At 47.0% G+C, this 26935-nt stretch overlaps 1 protein-coding gene across 3 annotated transcripts in view; it reads left to right on the top strand.

Moving 5' to 3' along the window:
- The window catches only part of MYOF (myoferlin), a 150535-nt gene that overhangs the window by 117998 nt on the left and 5602 nt on the right, over positions 1-26935 (top strand). For all 3 annotated transcript variants that reach the window (XM_019796275.2, XM_002916109.4, XM_034662965.1), the window contains 13 exons: positions 2102-2178; positions 5977-5988; positions 7372-7470; positions 8984-9109; positions 10955-11110; positions 11585-11676; positions 15197-15367; positions 15943-16091; positions 18207-18346; positions 20413-20501; positions 20590-20685; positions 24113-24254; positions 26606-26705. In XM_019796275.2, the coding sequence (XP_019651834.2) occupies positions 2102-2178; positions 5977-5988; positions 7372-7470; positions 8984-9109; positions 10955-11110; positions 11585-11676; positions 15197-15367; positions 15943-16091; positions 18207-18346; positions 20413-20501; positions 20590-20685; positions 24113-24254; positions 26606-26705 (1449 nt within the window). The remainder of the gene's footprint in view (positions 1-2101; positions 2179-5976; positions 5989-7371; positions 7471-8983; positions 9110-10954; positions 11111-11584; positions 11677-15196; positions 15368-15942; positions 16092-18206; positions 18347-20412; positions 20502-20589; positions 20686-24112; positions 24255-26605; positions 26706-26935) is intronic.

Raw genomic sequence — 26935 nt, 5'->3', positions numbered from 1 at the left:
GGAATGTATTTGGCTGGCTGAATGTTGGAAGCATACAGAATAACTTTTCCCTCCTGTTCTTGAGGCTTTGTGGCCGTGAGGTTGGTAAAGCAGAGAGCTGGTAAGACGGAAGTTGTACACAGTTGTGTTCCTGCTTGCCTGCCTGACTGGCTGTCACGTTCTGTATTGTGTGTGTGTCAGGAGTTTTGGGGGAGCCCTGTCTTGGAGATGCAGAGACTGTTGATAGATATGGGGGTCCTACATGGGTATAAAATGACCTAGCATGGCAACTGGAGTATGGTAGATGTTCAGTAAACGTCAGTCTCCCCAGTGTCCCCTGGTCATTTCCAACATTCACGGAGCACTTACTCTACTCTAGGCGCCAGTATGTTAAAACACAAGCTTTGAGGTCACACAGCCCTAGGTCACCTACTTCCACTTCCTAAGTGTTTAACCTGAAGCAAGTAACTTGCCTTCTCTTAGCCTCAGTTTGTTTTCAGTCTTTATAATGGGGATAATGGTGCATATTCTACGGGATTATTGAGGGATTAAATGAGATAAAGTACGTGAAAGGCTTAGCCCACTGCCTGGCACGTGGTACCTACCTAAAAAAAAAAAAAATGTGTCTTTCCTCCCGTTTTATGTCCTACATGGGTGGGTTAAACAGAAAGTTCTTCTGGCTTGGCAGTTCATTCTGTGCTGGCCTCCTGTTGAAAGTCTCACTGCCCAGTGCTGTCTTCCATAAAGGGTAGACGTACCCCTCACCCACACCCCTACCCTGGGTTGAGGCTTCAGTGGAAACAAACCTGGTGAGCCCAGGGGTTACCCTTGAGCCCTTGCTCTAATCCTAAAAGGTGGAGCCCCAAATACAGCTGATCCTTGAACAACGCAGGTGTTAGGGGAGCTGACCCTCACGTGGTCAGAAATCCGTGTACAGCTTTGATTCCCCTAAAGCTTAACTACCAATAGCTTCCTGTTGACTGGAAGCCTTAAATACCAATAATATAAACAATCCATCAACACATATTTTGTATGTCGTATTATATACTGTATTCTTACATAAAGTAAGCTGGAGAAAAGAAAACATTAAGAGGGGGGTGCCTGGGTGACTCAGTCGTTAAGCGTCTGCCTTCGGCTCAGGGCATGATCCCAGAGTCCTGGGATCGAGCCCCACATCAGGCTCCTCCACTGGGAGCCTGCTTCTTCCTCTCCCTCTGCCCCTGCTTGTGTTCCCTCTCTCACTCGCTCTCTCTCTCTCTGTTAAATAAATAAATAAAATCTTTTAAAAAAAAAACATTAAGAAAATCAAAAGGAAGACAAAACACATTTATAGTACTATACTGTGTCGAAAAAATCCATATATAAATGGACCCACACAGTGTTCAAACCCGTGTTGTTCAAGGGCCAGCTGTCTCTGGGAATTGCATAAAGCCGGGGTGAGGCCTCTTCCCTGTGCACACTATGGGAACCAGGGCCAAATGAGCCATTGCAGCTTCAGACCTGAAATGTGCAACTGTTCATTCTGCTTTGCTTTTCTGTGTCTTGGGAACAGATTCCAAGAAACTTAGGCTCCTGTAGATGTAGGTGCCCCTCTCCCCCCACTTCCTCAAGACTTTTATCGATACAATTGACACCATTCTTTTTTTGAGCACCTCCTATGTACAGACACTGGGCTAACTGTACAAGACAGGAGAAAAATGGGCCATATCGTTCCTTAAAGATGTGTAAACATACATCACGCTTTGGCAAAAGTGATGAGTTACTGGGTCACCTTCTCCATTCGGGTGTGGTCCTCTACTCAGAAGTCCCACCCATGAAGAAACTCTGCCTTCCACTGTGACTGCTAAACTTGGACTAGAATGTTCATTCCTGTATTTCTCTAAGCATCTTAGGTGAGAAATTGTCTGTCTAGGGACGCCTGGGTGGCATAGCGGTTAAGCGTCTGCCTTCGGCTCAGGGCGTGATCCCAGCGTTGCGGGATCAAGCCCCACATCAGGCTCCTCTGCTATGAGCCTGCTTCTTCCTCTCCCACTCCCCCTGCTTGTGTTCCCTTCTCTCGCTGGCTGTCTATCTCTGTCGAATAAATAAATAAATCTTTTAAAAAAAATTGTCTGTCTTGCAGCCTCCCTTCTGTCGACCCCGCCCTGCCGGGATGTCATCATCGAAATAGAAGACACCAAATCATTACTGGCTTCGAAGGTAGGTTTCAGAACTAATCACTGGATGATGTCAGTTTTATTTTTCAGGTGGCCTAGGCATTGGGAGAATTCAGTCAGACAACCATTCAATGCAATTAAAATAACAATAATCAAACCAGTTTATCGAGGTTCAATAAAGAATCCAAATCTTACACTTAAGATAACGTTGTGTAGACTAGTGTCCTCTACCCTGGGTCACCCAGGATACTTAAAATAGGACCAGGCCCTACCCTCCAAGAGGAAGAGGGCCTAATAGAGATCAATATATTTAAAAATCTCTCCATGTGATTCTCATGTGCAGGCAGGTCTCAGAACCATTGGTGTGGACAGCCTGAATGATACCATTTGCTAGAAAGAGACATTTCAGGAGACAGTTTATAGCACAGAACATTCAGAAGAGGGATGCATGTAGCACAGAGGTTTTCCCCCTACATGACAGAGAAGTGTCATGGATTTTAAATGACCCAGTTTGTCCGGGTATGGGATATCTTAGATTTTTATACTCACTATGGTTTTGAAGTGAAGAAATTGGTGGAAATGCACACTCAGGACCCTATTTTAGAACCATTCCAGCCAATTCTACAAGAAGGAAAGGGGAAAAAATTTTTTTAAAGGTCTCAGTCCAGAAAAAAGAAAACATCAAATATCTCCCTGTTTGTGTTGGCATTTAGGATGGACTTTCACAGCATGTTTTAATGTGCAAACTGGCCAAAAAATGCACATGATTGCACTTTAATATGTTATGTCCATAAACAGTGCCTTTTAAAAAATTCACTTCCTTCCCACTTCATTAAGCTCACTAACAACGGGACCATATTAAATTTGGTCTCCACAACCAGGCTGCGAGCGGTATATCTGATTCTGTTCCCTGGGGATCCGCCACAGTCACAAATGACAATACCAAATTCACAAAACCACGCGTTCAATCTGTAAATGACCTCACATATTCCAAAAAAAAACAGTAGTAGCCTAGGGAGAAATTAGTGATTGCACATAAAGACCTTTATAGACATTTTCACAGCCGCTCTGGGAAAAGGCAGATTTAGATCCTGTTCTATCATCTGTCTCCACGTTTCCTACTTCCCATCGTCAAAGGATTCTTATTCACGCCTGCTGTGTGCTCAGTTGCCTTGTGTGGGGGGCGGGGCAGGGGGGCCAAGAAGAACAAGGCCCATCTATGCCGATATTCTCACTCATTTCTTAGTGATAGTTAACAGATGACTGGGTTACCGTAGCAACACATAGTGAAAGTTTCATTTACATCCTGGAATCTGAGTTGCAATGTAACAGGATCGGGGGTGAGAGTATTAGGTAGTATTAGGTAGGTAGTATTAGGAACCACCATTGTTCAGGCAGGAGTCCGCCTTTATCCGTGGTTTCGCTTTCCGTGGCTTCAGTGACCCACGGTCAGTGGCAGGTCCGGCGGTCCGGAAGCCGATGATCCTCAGAAGGTCAGTAGTAGCCCAGCGCTACGCACAATGCCTACGTCATCCACCTCACGTCACCTCCCCATGTAGGCATTTTATCATCTCCCAGCATCACGAGAAGGGTGAGTTCAGCACAAGAAGATATCTTGAGAGACCCCCCACATCCACATAACTCACTACATTATATTGTTATAATTGTTCTACTTTATTCTTAGTTATTATTGATCTCTTACTGTGCCTAATTTATAAATTAAACTCGACCGTAGGTATGTGTGTACAGGACAAAACATAGTGTATCTAGGGTTCGGTACTACCCGTGGTTTCAGGCATCTGCCAGAGCTCTTGGAACGTATGCCCTGCAGATAAGGGGGATCGACTATACCGTAAATGACTTTAATCAGCTTGCTCTGCCAACACCTCGCTGAGGTGCTTCATGTTGATAAGAAAGGCTGGTTGGAGTCGCCCCTAAAAAACTGATTCCGCCCGTTCGTCAGGGAAGACAGTACACATCAAGGCAAAGTGAAATGAACCAAGGTGAGCTTTGGAAGAGCCAATAACAATCTTGCTGCTGGGCATGCATTACATGTACACGTGATGTATGTTCACGCTCCTTCTGCTACCACTGACCCAGTCTGGGTAGATGGAGAGGGTGGGTCAGACTCACTGTGCTGTTGATGCGAGCTGGAGGCTAGGGATTTGGGTGACAGTCTCGTGCTCACCGTTACCCTGGGAGAACTGTGGGAGTTCTTAAATTGGGCTCAGCACTACCACCAGAGAGGTGAGAAATAAGTACATGGGGCAAGCTGAGAAGTGCTTGCTGGGTAGCACGGACATTCCTCTGTGGCCATTTCAACACTTACCTTCCAATTCCAGTGCTTAAGCAGTATGTCAACAGCACTCAGCAAAATGGCTTCTCCAAGGACAGTGCATGTATGTATGTATGAGAAGGAAATGCATGAAGCTGCTTGGGACTGCGGGAACCTTGGGCTAAAGACTGGACTTCTCCTTTCAGATTCCTTCTAATACTAGATTTTGGAGTGAGAGGCAATCTTTAAACAATGTGATTGTTCTAAGCCTAAGGGAGACTCTTACCATGGAGACACCATTAAGCAAGTTACTCTAGTTCACTTTTCTGCACGGACTAATGAGGTGTGAATAGATTCTCCCATGTTAATCCTAACGTTTAAAATCAGGCATTTGTTTTCAGTTGCACTTTTTAACTCAAGCTCTTCTTTTCTTTGAAATGATTTCAAATAGCTGAAAACAGATGTGAATAAACGGACTTTAAAAATCTTTTTTAAAAATTCAGGAACCATTCAGAATGTGAATGCACTTTTGGCATAAAAGGCCTCTCTCCAAAATCTCAATTTGGCTGTGTTTTAACCTTTAATCCTGCTTCGCGATGAATCTAATATAAGGAAATGTTACATGGGTCTGTCTCTCTGCCTCTCTTGGCAATGCTGTGTGCTGAGTAAACGTCAATCAGAAAACAGTGAGCGTGCTTACAGAGGAAGCCCGTGGCCACCTCATACAACAGCTGTAGGGAGTGCCTGTAATGAGCTGTTCTCTCCTCACACAAGACAGGAACTGGAAGTTAGGATTTCAGAAAGGGGGTCTAGATGGCAGTCCATCAGCCTGCCCCTGAAGGTGAACGTGGGTGATGTACCAGCGGGCACCAAGCGAAAGCTCCAGCCCCACGTTCGAGCTCACCATTCTCTCCTCTCTGGGATGTTCCCTGAGATCAAGGGTAGATTCTCCAGGCAGAAGCTCAGATGGAAGCATTTGACCATGAGAAACTTGACTTTCTTAGAACAATTTGGATGTACAGATCTGTATTTGATGCTATAACACAGGCATGGGGAGAAAGCAACAAAAGGTACCCACATGATGAAATTACAGCCATGCTAGACATGAATATCCCATGACAGCAGTTTTTGAAGGGGTAAGAATTAGGCCAAGTTGAGGAACACTTTAGGAGCTAAATGAAATGAAAAGTTTGGGGGAGGCCGACGAGCAGCTGCACGACCAGGCACCCCCACACCCCTCCCGTCTTTGTGGCCACTGTGCTGGCAGACAGTGAGATTCTCTGACTCTAGAAAACATGCGATGTGGGGGGCTACCTCCAGCCTTTTCATTTTAATACTCTTTGTAACTATTTGCACATTTTCAGAGAAGATACCAATAAGGTGTGTTTAATTATGAGATCATCTTGAATATTTTAAATAATCCATCAAAAATGTTGATAATATAAAGCATGCATGAAAACTAATTTGTCCTTCTCTCTTTCTCTTCAAATCTAATACTCATGGGATCTCCATATCCATGTGACCTTCTGTGGTTTGCCCTCTTCCTGTGCATAATGTGATCAACAGCTAACAGAAAAGGTAACTATTATACACGCTTTGCTAGATTTAAGATTCATTTTAGATTTTCTGCCTATAACTGATATATAAAGAAACTTGTTTTAAATCCAGGGCTGAGTTACTGATATAAAGGGGAAATAAATGTGTGTGTGTATGCGTACATATATACAGTACACAGATAAGAAATAGCTTTTCTTGAATGTTCCTTCCTCCCCTCTCGCACCCACCCAGACTGAGTGTGCAGTGAGTGGGTCTGCTGAGGCTCTATTCTTGTCAAAAATTCGAGGGGAATTTATAGCAACCTTTGATAAACTATGGGCTTCTGCAGCTCAAAAATGTTTTACAAGGAACTCTGATGTGCTGTCCCCTCTGCGCAACCAAGAACCACCCATGTAAACCAGAGGTTCTGGACACTGGCTGCACGTTGGAAATGCCTGGGGAAGTTTTGAAAGCATATTGGATGCCCACGATTCACCCAGGCTGATTGGATTAGAATCTCCAAACATGGGTTGGGAGCCACTGGTCTAAAGTAGGACCCAAAATGCCTCCCTACTTTTGTTTCACATTTTATCATTTTTAATATATTTTTTAAAGTTATTTATTTATTTGAGAGAGCATGAGTGGGGCGGGGGGACAGATAAAGAGGGAGACAAGCAGACTCTCCACTGAGTGGGGAGTGGAACACGGGGCTCGATCCCAGGACCCCAAGACCATGACCTGAGCTGAAACCAAGAGTCAGATGCTTAACCAGCTGAGCCACCCAGTCACCCCACATTTTATCATTTTTAAAGCACTTTCTCCTAATGACCTTATTTAATTTCCAAAACAACTCTCTGGAGTAGATGGAGACAGGTAGTGTTATTATCCCGCTCAGTGGATGAAGAAATTGAGGCTCAGAGAAATTGGACAACTTGTTCAAGCCGATACAGCTTGGAACATGAGGGTATGGCTTATAGTAAAAGATGGGACTTGAATTAGAACCAGTTTTTCCACCGCTCAGCTTAGTTTTGTTTTATAATGCAGTGCTGGCTTAAAAAGGGTAACGAAATGAAATAATAGAGAACATATATGGGAGTTTTATTTATTTGTATATAAAATATCAAGTCAACAGAATAAAAATGTAAAATCACAGTAATGAAGGCTATAACCAATCATCTAGGATAGCTGTGCACATTAGAGACAAACACATTTCACTGGCCGCCAACAATGGTCATTTCACCTGCAGCTTCTGGATAGAACAACAGTGAATGCTGAATCCATTGTGCATGTCAACAAAAATGCTATACTACCCACTGTTTCAGGGTCAGAAGTACCTATTTCTCTTATTACATGTAGGTTTTCTGCATTGATTGCTAATCCATGTCAACACTCAAGATTTTTCCATTTTGGTGTGTCTTTCATTAGGAGGAAGAAATTGTTGACTGGTGGAGTAAATTTTATGCTTCCACAGGGGAACATGAAAAATGCGGACAGTATGTTCAGAAAGGCTATTCCAAACTCAAGGTACCTGGGCCTGTGCTGCTGTGGGTGAGGGATTGGCATCCATTAAAACTGACCAAAAGGTCCAATGGAGGGACTGATGGGGAGGGCCAGGAGCTCCTCAGGCTTCCTGGAAAGTCCTCTTGCGATGGGCTTTGGCTTTGCCAAGATTCTAGGAGCTTGAGGACAGCTGTTGATTTATGGTGATGTGACTGCCACTTGGCATGGGGGCATCTCATAGAGGGTTGGAAATTGGCACCACACTGATGAGGCCAACAATTATGCCATCTGACCCAGGGAATCCTAAAAGTCATGCTCTTGCAGAACAGCACGAAATATGCGAACATGCCTTATTCTGTCCCACATACGGGCATCCGTTTCACTAGCTGAAAACTTGATTCTGTGACATGGTGTAACATTCCATCACTACTGTGGGCGCGTGTAGCCAGGAGGAAGGCGAACTACTGAGCTAGGCAGATCTGGCTACCTGTGATCTCTTGAGCTAATGTTTTGAGTTTCCAATTCTTCATGCTGGTGTTTCGTCTGTAATTCACTTAAGTAGAAGCAAACGCTAAAGTTTTCAGAACATTGCATGGCAGAAAAAAATCTTTAAAATGAGAAATATCTAGCCATTAAAATGATTTTCCCCATCAAAGTAGAAAAACCCCACATATTTTCATGTTATAACATCTCAGTGCAGCTTAAGAAACACCAGCATGTAAAGAACCACTAATTTAGAAAAATGATCCCACTGGTCGAGTAGATCGGTCCCAAATCCTCCTTCCCTCCCTTCCTCCCGTCTTCCTCCCCTGCTTCTCATTCTTGTTCCTCTCTTCTTCTGGTTGTTTATGGACATAGAATTTACATACAGTAAACTACTCCATTCCGTGGGTTGTGATAATGGTATACATCTATGTGAACCACCCCCCAAAACGAGACAGAGAACATTGCCATCACCACAGAGAACTCGTGTGCACCCCTTTCCAGCCAGGCACCCACCACCTCCCATTCCGCCCAGAGGCAGCTGACCTGCTTTATCACTTTTGCCTGTGGATCACTTTTGCATGTTTGTACTTCACAGAAATGGGCTCATCCCGTATGGATTTTTTGTGTGTTTGGCTTTTCTAGCCCAGCACGGTCATTTTGAGATCCATCCCGCTGTCCTGGGTATCAGTCACTTGTCCCTTCTTACTGCTGCGCGGTGGTTCCCTGCATGGATATACTGCCGTGTGGGCATCCACTGTCTTGACGAGGAAGCTGCTTCAGACCTTCTCGAACCATGTGGACACGCTTCCATTTTTCTTGGATAAATACTTAGGAATACAGTCGCTGCATCATAGAATAGCTAGGTAGTTCACTCAAGAAGAAACTGCCAGCTGTTTTCCCCTGTGGTTGTAGCATTCTACACTCCTGCCAGCGATGGAGGGTTCCAGCAGCCCCATGCACATGCTCAGGCCCACTGGTATCATCAGGCTTTTTGATTTTAGACTCCATCTGTATTCTAATGAGAAATTAAGAATCTTCGGTTGGTTTTCAGGTATACAACTGTGAGCTAGAGCATGTAACAGAATTTGAGGGCCTGACAGACTTCTCGGATACTTTCAAGCTCTATCGAGGCAAATCAGATGAAAATGAAGACCCTTCTGTGGTAGGAGAGTTTAAGGTGAGCAAAATGTGGGGTTTTGTGCTGTTTCAAATCCACCTTTCATGCCCTTATAGACCTAGGATAAAGGACAACCAGCCACTGGGGCAGGGACATGTCCTCTGACATCTGAAGGATGCTAGAAGCTGATGACAAGGAAAGAGGCCACTGGGGCTGGGGGTAGGACCCTCCAAGCCGTTCTCTGTACCTTTCTTTTGCCCTGCCCATGCCGTCCAAGCCCGGGTCCTGCAGACTGAGCATCTCCAAGCCCTCATCTTCCCCTCCCCACCGCCTCCTCCCAGGCTTTCTGCAGGCACCCTGCTGCAGCTTCCCGACTGATGGTCCTCGCCACCTTTCTGTCCCACTCCAGTCCATTCCCCACGCCGCCCAGTCTGATCGTGCTTCTTGTCTACCAAAAGATGCTGGGTTACCACGGCTCAAGTCTCCTCCACTCCTTCCTAAGGCGGCGCTGACCTTTCCCAAGCCATTGGGCTCCCTGGCCGCCCCGCCCTGGCACTCAGGACCTCTCCCGAGCCCCAGACACACCTTGTCCTCTCACAACTCAGAGCCTTGGGACAGGCTCTTCTGCCTTCCCTCTTTGTGGTCTGACAGGCTCCTACACATCCTTTTCAAGGTGGCTCAAGTGTCACATTGTTTGTGAAGTGCTCCCCCAGTCGCTTCTGGTGGCCAAGTGACTCACTCCCACTCTGGGCTCCCACAGGTCTGGTTCCAGCGACCCTTAAAGCACCTTCCACAGGGCAAGTGCGGCCTTGGTGCCTGCCCCGCCCCCGACCAGGAGGGCAGATCCCAGGCAACTGTGCTGCCCCTTCCCAACAGCAGACCTTGCTGGGACCTTCCTACCCTTGCTGCACTCTCCACATCCTTGTCCCCTCGGCGTCCCACACGCAACCCAAGAAGGCTGAGAGTCAAACCTATTTCACATCCCTGTGCCAGACTGGGTTTCTTGAGTTCCTGTTTGGGTCCCCAGTACCTGGCACACAGCATAGTAATTGTTGCTTCGCACTGCTTTGCTGAATGAGCGTAGCTGGAATTGAGACCCACAGGATCTGAATCCAACTGGACTGCTTTCTCTTGTGCTTAATAAAGCCGGTTTCAAGATAAGGTTTATGGCCTTTCAAGCTGGCCTGCTGGCTCACTCATTCAAAAAGCATTTCTTGCACCCTGGCGACATGCCCAGCCCTGTGTTAGGTCCTGGGGATAGAGTGATGAACAAGACATAATTCCCACCCTCAGGAAGCTCCCAGTCTCAAGAACATAGACAATAAATAGACAAGTATAAGGCAGAGGTCAGTGCTGCAACAGAGGTGAGGGCAGGTTGGAAGAGCGAGTGTAAGAGACACAGCCAACCCAAAGGCAATCAGGGAGATTTCCTGGAAGAGGCGATCCTTTTTAGTTGAGACCTGAGGGACGAACAAGAGCTTGCCTGGGGGTTGGGGTGCTTACAGAGGGGACACCAGAAAAGGGAAATCATCCTTTGTGCTTTATTGGGTTTGAAAAATAATCACTTTTATTCTGATCTTCAGTACACGTGCAGAGTTTCACTCCTCCCCACCTCCTTTGCCACCAGGCTGATCCATCTCGTGCCTGGATGTGTGCCTGGCCTCCCTGCTTCGCCCTGCCCTTTCTTCTGCCCTATGATCGGTTCAGTACTTACTTCATCATTTCACATTCCCCACTGGAATGATGCAAAGTGTAATCGACTTTGTTTCTTCCACAAAAGGCAGCCCTCGCCACCCAACCCCGCGGCCCCAGCGGCTGCCCGGAGCGTACACTGTTGGGAGGGCAGGAACCCTCTGCCCGGGCCACCGCGGCCCTTGTGAGGACGTCTGTGTGTCTCTCTCTTAGGGCTCCTTCAGAATCTATCCCCTGTCGGATGACCCCAGCGTGCCAGCCCCTCCCAGGCAGTTTCGGGAATTACCTGACAGCGTCCCACAGGAATGCACGGTTAGGATTTACATTGTTCGAGGCTTAGAGCTCCAGCCCCAGGACAACAATGGCCTGGTAAGAGTTTGGGTGTGGGGCCTTCTCCTGTAGCAAGATAATTACAGTCATCAGCCACAATAATTGTCATGTTCTTTCTTTTGGGGCGTCTGTTATCTCATTAGGGGAAAGATACTCTATCCAACCAGTGTATTCAGGAGGACTGTCCCAACGGGGATTTATCTGAGAGCTTGACGGGGCTTTGGATCCTCTGGTTCATGCTTCTCATTTTACAGATGTGACCTCGGGGAGATTTGCAGGGTCCCTCCTCCCTGCCACCCCCTCTTCACCCCACACTGCTTCTCAGCAGGCGGCTGGCTATGAGCCGCCCAGAGGGGCACATTGCTCACACCCCGGCCGAGGCGCGGGTGCCCCAGCTGCCAGCTTTCCATCAGGGTGGGAGTGGGTGTGGAGGCTCCCCTGAGTCTGTCCCAGAAACTGCCTTGAACGTGCGCCCCATGGTGACACAGTTTGCCATCTGTTTTGTCCCCACAGTGTGACCCTTACATAAAAATAACACTGGGCAAAAAAGTAATCGAAGATCGAGACCACTACATCCCCAACACCCTCAACCCGGTTTTTGGCAGGTAACGAGCATTTCTAAATGTTTTTCTGTCATTCAGTTTTCATGGCTTCTGTGGTGAGGATGTGACGTGTGCCAACCTCTGTTCTAGGGCCTGAAACCATGATTGCAAACTAGACAAACATCCTAGGCAGCAGAGCATGTAGTAAATACGTGAGCGCACACGCGCAAGTGGAAAGTGCCATGAAGAAAATAAAGCCAAGTCATGAGACGGGCTTCTCTGAGAGAGATGTGCGCTGAGCCCAGGAGGTCGAGGGGGCAAGGGGCCTGGGGCGGGGGTGGCACAAGGCCCGGAAGTCCAGTAAGTCTGTGAGTTCTAGACAAGGAGGACAGGCAGCATGACCTACCTGTAGCAACATGTTGGTTCTCCCTCCCAGAATCCAGTTGGGGCTCTGTTCTCTGGGACATTCTGATTCCACCATTTTGATCCAGCGAATGTATTAATGACCCTGTTAGCAAAACTGAGGAGGGGGCAGAAAGTGATGGGGTCAGAATGTCTCCTGTTCCTGAAGACTCTTGAAAAAGCTGTGGTTTCTTCATCGTTGCCACTTTAGACGTGTTTCTGGGCTGTGACACTGATCTCACCCAGGGGAGGAGACCCTTCTCCGGGGGAAGGCAAATCCACGGCACCCCTAAAGGGAACCCATATTTTTCAGCTATCAGCTTCATCCACATTTAATAATAGCTCATATCTGCCAAGCTTTCACTGGGCACATGCCCTCTGCTGAGCCATTTATACGTGACATCTCAGAAATGTCACTGCTCTGAGGCGCTCTTGTTCATCCCCGTGTGACAACAGAAGAAACTGAGGCACAGAGTGAACCAGTGCCACATGTGCTTGGCTGGTAAAAGGCGGAGTCGGTATTTGAACCCAGGCCACCTGGCTGGCACAGCTGTACGGTATCCACACCGGGCTCTCTGGCTGCCACCATCACATGTTCATGTCCATGTGCAGCCTCCCAGCAGGGCAGGGCCGAGGTCAGCAGCCCCGCCTCCCAGGTGAGGGAAGCGCGGTGCCAGACCTCTGTCGAAAGAGCTAGTACATGCTAGAGCCAAGATTTAGGTAGAAATTCCTGACCAAGCCCCAGGCTTTTCCATACACCCTCGGAAATGCTTCATATTCATGGCAAAGCCATCCCATGTAGCATAAATGTTCTTTGTTCAAAACACTGGTGAAAATGGTGTTATTTTCCCAGAACCTTGCCAAACAGGAGGATACTTTGTTCTTGTTTGATGTGTGGCCTATATTTTAATTTCTGACTTGATTATCTTGCCCATCCTCTTCTTTTCAACTCAACGTTTGTTGGTTTGTGTCCTTATGCATTCTGTCCTGTGTGCATGCATGTGTGTGTGTATGCACACGCGTGCACACGCACACCCCTGAAGTCTTTGTCACTCAGAGTCAGGTTCACACGCACTGTTCTCCCTCACACATACTCATACCCTGTGACATACGCACAGGACCTCACGCTCGCTTAGCTCCTGGGTACGCTCATGCACGTGTGCGCAGACACACACACACCCACACACCTCTGCTGCACACCCCAAAGCTGCATGCCGGGGCCAGGGAATGGAAGTAATCCTCTGGCACAGCAATATGATCATTTTCCTTTTCTTCCGCTGATCCAGCCCTGAGGTCTAGACAGGAAAAGGCACGCAGGGCAGGAAGGAGGGCTCCATGTGAGGGAGACAGGGAAACAGGGGAAAGCCAGCTTTTACGGGAGAAAGCTGGCCCTGTCTGAATCGCACGTCTCAGAGGAGCCAAGCACAGGCTTAATTAAGTGGCAGGAAAAGTCTTGCTCAGAGCCACCCTGGGAGGAAGTGATGCTTTCGGGCTCTGCTCAGCCAATCCGTGCCTGGGGTATGGGCAGATTCCTCCTGCAAGGAGATGCTGGCTCTGCAGCCCCTTGGACAGCACTTTGTCGCTGGCCTCAGCCTTACGGGGGTGACTTTCTTCTCAGCAGAGACCCTCAGGGATTCTGGGGAATTCAGAAAGGAACAACCTTTCTTATGTGCTCAGCCATCGTTCAGCATATTCCTAGCCCATCATAGCAACATCCAGATCCGAGTTCAACAGTATGTTGAGCCAATGTTAATTGGTGTTCCAAGAAAAAAAGTATTCCTTCATCAAATCGAGACACCTGGGTTAAAAAAGATAATAACTGCAGGACTTCTCAGAGCCTTTAGTTTGACCAGAGGCCTCCAAAAGAAGGTGGTTTTCAACCATATTTGACCAAAGAATTCTTTTTCTCGAGGGACACATATTTCGTGTCCCTTGGAATCCAGTTCTAAAAATATGATATTATGGGGCACGTGTAGATTCAGGGCTTCCTGTGTGGTCATGATTCCTGCACCTTTTCTCATGTGGCTACCTGCCTCCTGCAGGTCCCTGCCTGGCTATGGCCATCTAGAGAAGCCACTGGGATTTAGCCAGGAGACATCCTGGAAGCTTTCCTCCAGGACCCCAATGGCACACACCTTCTGCTGAAACGGATTAACAATCCTGGCTTTGGGGGCAGGAACCAGTCCACACAGCAGAGTATAAGGAGAAGAGGGAAGGGAAAGGGGCCTCTGACCATTTTCCTACAACCAAATTTATTGAGCACCTACTATGGGACCCATACCTGTGTGGGTGGTACAAACATAGAACCAAACCTCTCCCATCCAGAGCTTCCGCCATTTCTGTTTATCACCCTTTCAGAACCTACACCACGCTGCTCACCTGCCATGGGAAGTACTCTTTGTCTCAGATGTGTTTGCATTTTAGTATGGATTCCAAAGAAAGGCGTATGGCAGACCAGAGGGCCTGGGTGGGGGAACTGAGCCTTCTTGGCACCTTGTGCATCATACCTTGTTGGTGCATCCCACTCCTCACCCCCGCCCTGGAGCTCTTGTCGGGGAGTCAGGGATGTTCCGTGGGGCAGTGGTCTCTGTTGAGGCAGAGGGAACATAGCAGGGGCACAGATAGGGGCTGTAAGTCAGGTTGCTGTGTCCTACTAATCTCCCAGCTGGGTGAGATGCCTGGGTGCCCCAGTTAATAGGCATGTGATAATAATGTTAATAATAATATAATGAATAACTATAACATTATCATAGCTACTGGGTTTTCAGCGATGCAGTCATGTCAGATGCTTTCTAAACGTTGCTCCACCTGACCCTTATATCAACATGGGACGGTAGGTGTTCCTGTGACTATTTGACAGATGAGAAAGCTGAACACAGGTGAACTAACTGGCCTAGGGCCCCACAGCTAGTAAGCATCAGGGCTGGGATTCAAATATAGGTTTATAAAGCCATGCTCTTCCCCTGAGCAAACATATAACCTTGTATTGTTCTTATTACTAACGTGGACTGCTTGTTAAGTGCCCCTACCCACTGCCCCCCACCTGGCTGTCCCATTCGCCATGTTCTCCTCCAGCAGCCATAACCACCACCTGGGGATTCCCTGCACAAAGCCCTGGGGCTTTTTTCTGAGAGGACTGCTTAGAATCATGGAGATGCTAACCTTGCATTTGTTTGTTTAGAATGTATGAACTGAGCTGCTACTTACCTCAAGAAAAAGATCTGAAAATTTCTGTCTATGATTACGACATGTTTACCCGTGATGAAAAGGTGGGAGAAACGATTATTGATCTGGAAAACCGATTCCTTTCCCGGTTTGGGTCCCACTGCGGCATACCTGAGCAGTACTGTGTGTAAGTTGCTTGGGCCACACCTGTAGACAGTTTGCTCCATCCGCCATCAGTACATGGGGAAGCCTCGGTTCTCTACTTCAGTGCCTGTCTTCACTGAGCCACTGCTCCTTTGAGTCAGATATGTGTTGTTTTTAATAACAGGATTATCTTTGGGAGAATAGGGCCATAGCATTGCCCACCTCCAGGGCAGTGCCCCCACCCCCCACCCCTGATCAATTTTATGATGTCCCTCTTTCCCTAAGTGCTGTTTGGCATCTTCCTACAGTGTCTAATGAGATACAGCTTGCAATTTCTAGTTTATGAGCTTGCCTATTGTGATACAGTTTGTAGGCAAACCCCTCATTTTTAAGGAGGAGGAAAACTGCAGGGAGCAGGGAAAGGATCAATTGGCTGAGGCCAAAGTAATTGTGGATTTTAGGTTTGAAATAGATTTCTAGACAAGAGCCAGAGGGTAGAGCACATTCCCTGCTCCCTCGTTATGTGGGCACGCCTGTAAGTATAGGCCTATATGCATGTGAATCTAAGAAGGACCTGTATGCACCGTGGTAACTCTGGGTGTGGAATGTTCTTCACAGTTCCGGAGTAAACACCTGGCGAGACCAGCTGAGACCAACACAGTTGCTTCAAAATGTAGCCAGATACAAAGGCTTCCCCCCACCCATCCTTTCTGAAGACGGAAACAGGATCAGATACGGAGGGCGAGACTACAGTCTGGATGAATTTGGTGAGTGCGCATAACCGTAGACCTTAAGCTGGTTACAACCCATCTCTATTGCTGGATCTGCTTTTGGGGGGGGGATGGGCAGAGCAGTGCCCTAATTGTACCACAGGAGACTACACATATGACTAACAAAAGCCCCATTATAACTGAGTTCTTCTGTCTTGTCAAGTGTCAAAATGTACACATTTTCTTGTCTGTCTTATGTTTCACTTGACCTTTTTAGGTCATAGCCATTTGAGCTTTGAACACAAAGTTCTAGTAATGAACTGCTTTCTGTGTGATGCATAATTAGTTCATAATTTAGCTCGAAAGTACTCAGGTGGTAGTGTAAGAATTTCTCCTCCAGGCTTAGTCCATCGTTCTTCCAGCCCTTCTCTGAGAAGGCCCAGGGACGTGGGGGGTTGAAGAATCCTCTGAGTTCACATCTGGCCCACGTCTGAGCTTGGGGTCTTGTTCTTTCTCCAGCAGTTATTTACAATACAATCTGTCCTGACACATAGCCAGCTAGCTGCACTATAACAAAGCCTGAGATAAGCGTCATAGAGCATAAGTTTTCAGTGTTATTCAGTGTTTTGTAGGGAGGGAGGGTTTCCCAGAGCGGGTGGCAGTGGGGCTTGCCTTGAACGGCGCACAGGATCTCCAGAGAGGGCTGAATACAGACCCATGGGAGTGAAGGTGCTTTCCCAGTCCTCAACTGTTTATTCTTGACGTTGCAAGAAACTGTTTTGTCCTTCCATTTGAAGAAGACTTAGTCAATACCAGGGATGATGAGATGCTTAGGAAATGTTGAGGTGTTTGTCAACATAAGAACTTGCAAGAGGGACTGGGAGTTAACTGGCAAGCATCGTGGCCTCATAGTCAAGTCGGCCCTTAAATTACCCCCAAATAACTCTCCCAAAACTGTCTCAATCACCAGGCTCATTCCAGTTACTATTGTTACCTAACAAATCACCCCAAAACGTAGTGGCTGAAAAATACCCATTTTGTTTTGCATATAGTTTTGCAGGTCAGGAATTCAGGAGGGGCTCACGGGGCGGGGTTCTCACCTAAGCTGCTCCTATGGTTGGTTGCTGTCAGATGTTGGGGGCAGGGCAGGGCTATAGTCATCCAAAGGCTTGACGGAGCCAGGTGTCCAGGATGGAGGCAGGGGGAGTGTCCACGATGGCCCGTGCACATGGCCGCCGGCTGATGCAGGCTCTTGGCTGGGGCTAATGATCAGAACACTTCCTCAGGGCCTTCCAAAAGGCCCGTCTCCAGATACTCATGCTCCCTACATGGCAGCTGGCTTCCTTCAGAGCAAGCATCCCAACAGGGCCAAGCAGAGGCTACGTGGCCTTGCCTGCCTCGCCTGAGAAGTCACCCAGCATTCTCTCTCCACACTTTAGTGCTCAGATATGTCTCTAGATTCAGAGGAAGAGGACAGAGCCTCCACCTCTCCAGGGGAGAGTGTCAGAGAATTTAAGGGCCGATTTTAAAATGCCACAGTATTTTAATGCTAGCTGCTGGAACAATTAAGCTTCCACATGTCAGTGACTTAAAACAATAGTTTATTTCTCTGAAATTCACAGTCAGTATTCCAACAGGCAGCAACGCGTCCCGGAGCCAGGCCCTTCTGTCTTGCGGCTCTGCTCTTCTTTAACCCAGGCATCTCAAGTTGCTGTTTCTTCTGCATCCAAAAGGGAATAGCACCTAGAATCTCTTTCCGAGAGGGTTTTATGTACCAGGTCTAGAAGCGACACACACGTCACTTCTACCTGTGTTACATTTGAGCCAGACTAGGTCGTGTGGCCACACCTAACTGCAAGGGAGTCTGGGATACAGAATCTGGCTGTGAGCCTCTGCCAGAAAAGTAAATATAGGCTGCTCTCACATACACATTCTGGTGTGTTCTGGCCCCTTTGCTATTGGCAGCCCCCAAGTCAGGTGTAAGCCTGGTTGTGTCAGGGCCCATGGTCAAGAGCTATTTCTGTCCATGACTCCTTCACAGATCCAAGTTCGCACACGGCAGTGCCTGCCCAGTTCGTCCTTCTGGGATGAAGGGCTACATGCCCATCAGGGCAGTCTGGCTGAACGGTTTGCAGATGCCAGTCTCTGTTTCAATGCCATTTTCCATTCCAGAAGCCAACAAAATTCTGCACCAGCACCTCGGGGCCCCTGACGAGCGTCTTGCCCTTCACATCCTCAGGACTCAGGGACTGGTCCCTGAGCATGTGGAAACCAGGACTTTGCACAGCACCTTCCAGCCCAACATTTCCCAGGTAAAAGAGCTCTCCTGTGAAGACCCATCATCCACATCCCAAACTCAGTGGCAGGAGCTGACCTAGATTTGCCTCTGTTCTTTCTTTTGGACACTTTTAGATGCACAAGAAATAGAGAGGCAACTCAGATTAGCTTTATCCCAAAGGGGAATTTATTGTAAGAATTTCCAGGTAACTCACTAAATCCAGGCAGGAAGGTGACTACGGCTCAGAACAACCTTGGACCAGGATCTTTCCCCATCTCTTGATTGTTTCTCTCTCTGAATCTCTGTTAGTCTGCGCTCTTCCTGTGATCACCTTTCTATGCGTCAGAATATTGTAGAGTGTTTCTAAGGTTTTTATGTAATAATGTAGCCCCGTCTACTTCCAAACAAGGAAAGGATGGGTTGCCCCAGCTTGGCCCAACTGTCCACCGCTGGTGGGCGGGGCCAGGTGGGCAGGGTCTGGTGAAGCACTGCACTGGGCCCCACTTGGGTGAGGTGGTTCTGAGACCAAAGAGCCAGGGAGGAAGCTGGGCCACAGTGCGCCAGGTGGCTCATCACAGGGACCACGTGGATAGTGATGCGGGAGGAGCAGTCTCCAGAAAAGCAAGGAGAGATGTGGCAAATGACAGAACAATCTGCGTGGAATCTTGTTAACAAGGAAGATTCCCAGGCCAGGCCTGCAGAGATTCGGATCCAGTAGGTCCGATGTGGGGGAGGGGGGCAAAATCGGAGTTTTAACAAGTACCTGGGGGGTTCTAATGCAGGGGGCTAGGAAATCACATTTAAATAGTAATCCAATGGATGCAAATATTGTTGACAGTGACCACACAACTGTGGACAAGCTTATCTCCAAAAAGTGGCCACAAGTGGCCTGGGCTTACTAGTTTATTTTGTCACTCATTTCTTGCTTTTATTCTGTTCTACGTTTCCATTTCGTCCTTTTCTTTTTTATTCTTTCCCCCCAAAGAGCCCATTCCTCCTCCTCTCTCCCCTCCCACCCTTCAACTGAATAAAGTCTCAAGAAATTATAAAGGGAGGAAGATTTCTCTCTACGAATCCACACCTCCCCTCCACTGAACTGGACAGACTGTGGCTGGGCCTTAGGAGACACCCAGATGCCTCTTGTTCTGCTTCGTGCTTGATGTATTACCTTGAGCCCTAGAGGTTAGAGAGAGTCAGGACCAGAGGAAAACCTATCCCTTCTCAAGAGTTCCAGTTAACTCATTTTGATCACCGTGCATTCAGAAGCCAATCTAGTTTCCTTGGTAACCTTCTTAAAGACCAGTCTGAAGGTATAGTCTACAAAACATCCAAAAACAGTTTGGGGAATTTAAGTTGGTTCATATGGTTGGTATGGTTTGTTAATGGCATTCCTAGCCTGTCTGGAAGAGCATTCTAGTCAGATAGATGGCCATGGTCTATGGCAGAACCTCACCAAGATGGCATCACAGGTGTCATTTGGGCTTTCACCTTTCCCCTTCCTGTAAGCTGCCTCCCCGGTAGTGGACACTAGCCAGCTGATGGCAGGGAGTCCTCAACTTTGGGGAACAGTAATGTTCTTGCCGTTGTTTGGGTCTCTCCTTTGAAAATGCCATGTTGTAAGATTTTATAAATTAAATACCGTTTTACATTATTTTGATTTTCTATCTGGAGGTAAGTGGAGAAACTTTTGGGTGTCACAAAATCAGGACTGATAACAAGTAGGCAATGTGATCAATAGAGTTCTGAGCGAAGAACCCAACTTTCAAGTCATCGTAAGAGGGTACGTGTGTGGGCTGGGCGGGGGGGAGTTGTGTTAGCGATGGGAAGCCCTCTTTTTATTAGCCAAGGGACATTCAGACTATGCTAGAGGTGGGCACGTGCAGCCATCGGAGACTCCTGGTGAGAGTGGGAAGTGGTGGTCTGAAGGACAGTGAAGACCGATGATTTATCTCGGTTTGCTCCTCTGCTCTCCTTTTTTATTCTCCATATGGACTAGTAAGTGGGCAGGCAAGAAACAATTTCACCTAGAAAATCTGAAAGTTAAAGTCTCTACCACTCATAATACAACTTAATTTCTTTTTTCATTTTTGAATGATTCAGGGGAAACTTCAGATGTGGGTAGATGTTTTCCCTAAGAGTTTGGGGCCACCGGGCCCTCCTTTCAACATCACCCCCAGGAAAGCCAAAAAGTAAGTAGTCTTGAGACTGTGCTACATTGGACTGGGGTCTTGGTGCAGGACCAGAGAAAAAAGCACCTTCAAAATGTGCTCCTTTCAGATACTACCTGCGTGTGATTATCTGGAATGCCAAGGACGTTCTCTTGGATGAGAAGAGCATCACAGGAGAGGAAATGAGTGACATCTATGTCAAAGGGTAAGGTTAGCGTGCTCGTTTGCCTTTGACAGACAAGGAGTGAGTGTCACCATTATTCAGGGTGTCCTCTCTAGGATCCTTGGTAAGGTGAAGCTGTTTCATTCCTTGCGTGCCGTCTGCTCAGGGAGCGAGAACAGAAAGAGAAGAGAAATCGGTATGGATCTTGTTTGTAAGCAGAGGTATCGAATGACTATTAGCACTGATAAATATTTCTACATTTCTCTTTTAAAGTGGGTTCAGTTTATTAGCAGCCTTGTTATTTCTTTTTAGTCATGCCGTTCATTTTATTCCTTTTTGATACCTTGAGTAACTAGCCCCAGAAACACAAGGAAGGCTTTTAAATTTCAGTTTCTGTATATTTTACTACCAGCAGCTAATGTCCATGGAGAAGAGAAAACATTAGCATATTTCAAAAAAAAAACTTTGATTCCACCAACATTTATGGAATGCGAACATGTGAAGTGTCATAGCTGTTCCTCCTCCTCTTCCTTGTATCATTCAATTCCAAATAGTCCGTGTTGGTGTTAGTTTCATGTTCCACCCCGATCAAAGAGGTTGAGTACAGAACGGCGTAGTGATTAAAATGCCAGACTCGGTAGCCAAACGACCTGGTACTTTCCCTGCCAGCTGGGCAAGTTAGTGAGCTCGAGGTTTCCCATCTGCAAAATGCAGATGAAGATAGTACCCGCTGCTCTGGGATATTCAGAATAGAGTTACTCAAAGCATTTAGGACAGTGCCTGGCAGATAGTAAACATTGTGTGTGTCAGGGTTGTCCAGAGAGACAAAACAAGTAGTGTGTGTGTGGGTGTGTGTGTGTACGCACGCGCACACACATGTGCACGGGGGGGGCGCAGGGGAGAAAGAGGAGTTTGTTATAAGGAGTTGACACACATGATTCTGGAGGCAGAGAAGTCCCATGGTTCTGCCGTCTGCCAGCTGGGGGCTCAGGCAAGCCGGTGATGTAGTTAAGGCTGACTCCCCCTCCTCTGCCTTCTGTTCTATTCAGGCCTTCAGCAGATTGGATAAGGCCCACCCACACTGGGGAGGGCACCCTACTCACCCAGTCCACCAATTCAGGTTCTAATCTCATCCAGAAACACCCTCACAGACACACCCAGAATAATGTGTCATCTGGGCACCCTGTGGCCCGTCACGCTGACACAGAAAATGAACTATCCACTGTGTGTTAGCGATTAGGATTACCATTCCACATAGACCAAGTTTGGTTCTTTGATATGTAAAAAATAAGATTTGTTGAAATTTAATATATTCAAAAAGTGATAACAAAGTTTCACTTATGATCCCAAGTGGCCTTCAATCAAAACTTTGTCGAAGACATAATTACTATCATTTGAGTTCACTGTAAACAGGGAATCTTTCATCAAGTTCTTCATTATTCTTTCTCATTTCAGGATCTTATTACCATTCCCCAAGGAAAACTAATCCCAGCTAATTATATATATGCAAATTTATTTGACTGTCATAAGCATTTTTTTTTTTCAAATCAGAGAAACAAACTCAAGGAATACTGGACTGAGAGAAAACTCTAATCAAAGAATAAAAGCACAACCTGAAGTACCATGTCCTATTTGGAATTAAAATCTAAATATGCGAAAAGATGAATTATGCATAAATAGTATGCCTAGCGTAAACTACTGCACGCTGATATACATAGTATATCACTGACCCTGGTACACACTGTTTACTCTCTGTCACAGGAAAATGGACAGCTAGGACACTTCCCGTGTTAGATGCATACAAAGTTACACATATGTGTACACAAATAGGGTCGTTGTTTAACTTGTTTTAAAATAAAAATATGAAAAGATTCATATTTAGAATTCAATATGAAAAGATTCAGGAAAATAAGAGAGGGGAGAGCTTATTTAAGGGGTGAGTGGTCTAGGGAAGGAGGATGGTGGCACTTTGGGGACCTTGTCAGGAGGTGAAGTCACCGAGGTCCTAGCCAAAGAGTGTGAACTCTCTTCTGCAAGTTAAAAGCTTAAAAGTGAATAAAGTTGGATCTTTCAACGAATCTCGCTAGTTAATTAGCAAAAAGGACAACTATTGTAGTTGATTGATGTTAGTACCATTACTAATAATCAGATCTAATGTTAGCATGTGACTTTCTAGTAGTCTCCATGGTCCCTTGAGGCAGAAGAATAGGCCTGGATTTTGGAGTCAGATCAACCAGGGCTTCATAATTCTTAATTAATACTTAATTCTGTCCATTACTGGCTGTGTGATCTTGTGGAAGTTAATTATTCTTTCTGGACCTCAGTTTCCTCATCTGTAAAACGGAGCTAGTTATGTAGCTGTTGGGAAGAATAAGAGAAGGCATGCTGAGTACAGCAGATGATTAGTAACACAGTTAAGGATTTCGCCCTTTCCATTCTGGCCCTTCTAAGCCACCATCTTCCATTCTGTCCTCATGTTGACCATGGGAAGGGAGCACATATTGTTAACCTCCTTTGCAGATGGGAGAGGAAGCCCAGAATGGTAAGTGGCAGAGTGAGTTCATAGTCCGGCCTGCCTCCTACTGAGAATCTGTCTGGGGGCGGGGGGGGGGGTCCAGGTATCAGTCTTTTTTTGTTGTTTTTTAAACTCCACGGTTGATTGCAGTGGGATTCTCAGGGGCCATCAGTGTGGAGAACCGTGCCCTCCTCCACTTTAGCAGTCTAAAATCCAGCGTTCTCCTAGTTCCTAAACCGGCCCCTTCCCAGTAGCAGGCAGATATGACATCAGTTTCTTCCCCCACATGTTCATTCATTCCTTCCTTCAGTAGGCCTACTACCTGCCAGGCACAAGCCACAGGAAACTTTTCAAATTGTCAAAAGTTAAGATGTTAAATTGTTTATGGAAATGAATTTTCGTTGATATACACATGGAAATAACAGCTTACATCTCCCTTGCTGGTCTCGTTAATGCGATCATAGTGAATTTAGGAATAAAAAAACTGTAAGATGAGTCGTGCCTGTTTTGTTTGCTTAAGTAAAATATGGAAGAGGAAATGCTAAAATTTTGAACTAACTCATATTCATTAAGCCTATTAGCAGTGATGACAGACACTGATGAGTTACAGTTAGGAAGACTACCACCATAGCCAGCAAGTTTCAGCATTCCCCAAATAGAAGCTAAGTTGTTGATATTTTCCAGAAAATGTCACCTTATCCTTGCTAACTGAAGTCTAAAGGGTTTCCTGCTTTGGTTTTAGAGGAATTCTATTTTATTTGGCTACAACCTGTGTTGGATGCAACAGAGCGCCTCCCCTTCATAAATCACCTCCAGCTCCGTAGATAACTGGAACCTGCCCAAGAAAAGTGCATTAATTCTCCTGCCCTTCGCTCCCCTAATCACTGCACAGTTTTGCGGCTAGATTACCTGTCAATCACGTGAAGCTAAAGTCTGTTTGCTTCTGCTTTTCAGCTGGATTTCTGGCAATGAAGAAAACAAACAGAAAACAGATGTCCATTACAGGTCTTTGGATGGTGAAGGGAATTTTAACTGGAGATTTGTTTTCCCATTTGACTACCTCCCAGCTGAACAACTCTGTATCATTGCTAAAAAAGTGAGCTCTGATCTATGCCCATGGGAAGTGGGTGTCATGGGTCTGCCTTAACAGATACAGGGAACGTAGGAGCTACTCAGCGCCTCTGAGGTCATGTCCGGCTCCTTCTTGATGCAGATGGGGAAGCTGAGACCCACAGAGGTGCAGATATGTGCCCAGGGTAACAGAGCTAAGACAGCTCTCTGTGCAGTTTGGAAGGATCAGGAAGACAGCTGTCCTTTCCCAATGTGGGTGACAGGGTAAAGGATCTAGTAAACCCAACAGAGGCAAGATATTAAAGTAGGTGAAATTTCCCTTTTACCTTCTTCATTAGACCTCGGCATCTGCTTTACCTCCTTCAGAAGCACTTCCATGAGGGTTCAAGGCCCTCATGGTCTTAATTAGTAAGACTCTAGTTATAGAACTCAATTCAAATTGGCTTATACCCAAAAAGTGATTTATTGGTTCACATTACTAAAAAGTCTAGGGTTGGCTGGCTTAGCAACGTTGGATCTCAGGTTGAACTGATGTCTTTAGGAATTGCTCTCACTTTCTCCACCCCTCTCTCTGCCCTCTCCCGTGGACCTCATTCCCTGGTGAGGTAAGATGGCTGCCTGCAGCCCCAGCCCACCTCCTGCCCTCCCAGCAACCTCAGCAGAAAGAGAAGAACCCCAGAGTGTGCCAACCAGAGTTCTGGAATTGGGCCTCCATGTCTCTGTTTGGGTCACGTTCCCATCCCTGAACCAACCAACGTGGCCTGGGGATGCAGTGCTCAGACTGGCCCAGCTCTGGAGTTAGGAACAGAGTCAGTTCTTCCCAAACTGAATGGACTTGGAGGAGAGTCCCCAAGGAAAATCTGGATGCTTTTTCCCCACAAAGGGGGCCTGAAATCTGGGCAGGCAATAATGAGAGATGTCTTTTATAGATCCCCTGTCTCATTCCTGCTCCCCACATTCTGTAAACTTTCCCTAGCTCTGGCTGCTCACCTCCTCTCCCCACACCTGATCAAAATGCTCCTGCCTCATGTCCCACCTAGCCAGACCCTACCCTCTGCTGGCCCTACTCAGTGCTGCTGCTGTAGGGAGCACTTTTCCATGCCAAGTGAGAGAAATGCCTTCAAAGGGCACTTTCTAGAGATATAGAGGCTCGACCTGATGTCAAATCATGCACACTTCCAGATGGTGAGGGATTTAGGGTCAGGTAGGCCTTTCCTACCTACCCACATCTAGCATTGGACCTTTCAGTGCCCTGCGTGCCACCAGGAACATGACCCCACACAAGACAGTCAGTGAGGCCAGCCAACAGCAGAATGGGCTTCCTAGCCCCTCAGAGCCAGGGCCCCTGAGCCCTGCAAAGGGCAACATTTCTGGAATGTCATCTGAAAAACAAGAAACAGGGGCGCCTGGGTAGCTCAGTCAGTTAAGCATCCGACTCTTGATTTTGGCTCAGGTCATGATCTCAGGGTTGTGAGATCGAGCCCCAGGTCGGGCTTGCTCTGGGCGTGGAGTCTGCTTAAGAATCTTTCTCTCCCTCTCCCTCTGCCCCATTCCAAAAAAAAAAAAGAAAAAAGAAAAGAAAAACAAGGAACCACCCAACCACCTTTCTGTAAATTCATGAAACACTGGGGGAATCCCATTCTGCTGGGCCTGCGGCATGTAGGTGTATCAGCCTGTGGAGGTGTTACTGTGTTTGGCCAAGATTGTTCAGGCAGAGGCAGAGACCAGAGGTGAGAACTTGGAGGACCCTTACCCAGTCCCCCTCCACCTAACTTTAGAATGAGGAATCTGGGGGTCTTGGTTGACCACAGCATGTAAAACAAAGCAATATTTTCAAAAGCCAAAAATGTCAGGACATTTGAAATCTACGCTGATAAAAGAGGGAAAGCTGAACCCCAGTCTCCTCACCCCCATGTGAAATGAGTGTGCTCAGACATCCGTGGCGGGGGGGTAGAAGGTCACAGAGCAAATGTGACACCCCAACAGGTGAGTGTGTGCGCTGGCCTAGAACAGCCTGGCTTTAGGAGGTGAGTCGGAGCTGGCCATAGTGGTCTGGGGCGGGGGAGGGGGGCAGATATACTCACTCCCCAAACCCCAGAAGTGGTGGCAGGGAGTCACACCGATAGGAACATGGGAGGCCGGCAACCTTCTGTTTGGGAATTGCCTGGGACAACCTTTTTGTCACCCAGCTGGTGGCCTTGAGATTTCCTGGGGAACCTGGCTGCTGAGGGCAAGGGGGGAGGGGGTGTTAGAGGTGGGTTGCTGAGGAAAACAAAGGCCCCATGCCCTGATGCTGGGGCTTCAAGGAGCCAGAGGGGAAGGTTTCAGAGTCCAATAGTCTGTGTCATTTAGTTTTTCTTTCTCTTGTCATTTTAGGAGCATTTCTGGAGTATTGACCAAACTGAATTTCGGGTCCCACCCAGACTCATCATTCAGATATGGGATAATGACAAGTTTTCTCTGGATGACTATTTGGGTAGGGCTTACATTTGGATACTTTTCTCTAAGAAATTTTACTTGGAATTAGCAAAATCAATTAAAATCTGGAATCAGTGATTTGAATCTCCAGTACCACGGGTAATTAAGGGTTGGGGCACACTCACTGCCTGGATGTCCTCTGGGCAGTGTGGCCTGCCTGCTTGCTGTCTCAAACCCTCTGAAAATTTTGCGCAGTGAATGTTGCCCTTTTCTGCAGGCCCCACCCGC

This window comes from Ailuropoda melanoleuca, chromosome 6 (genome assembly GCF_002007445.2).
Source record: "Ailuropoda melanoleuca isolate Jingjing chromosome 6, ASM200744v2, whole genome shotgun sequence".
In the NCBI taxonomy this organism is placed as follows: Eukaryota; Metazoa; Chordata; class Mammalia; order Carnivora; family Ursidae; genus Ailuropoda; species Ailuropoda melanoleuca.
This window is presented reverse-complemented; position numbering and strand designations above follow the sequence as displayed.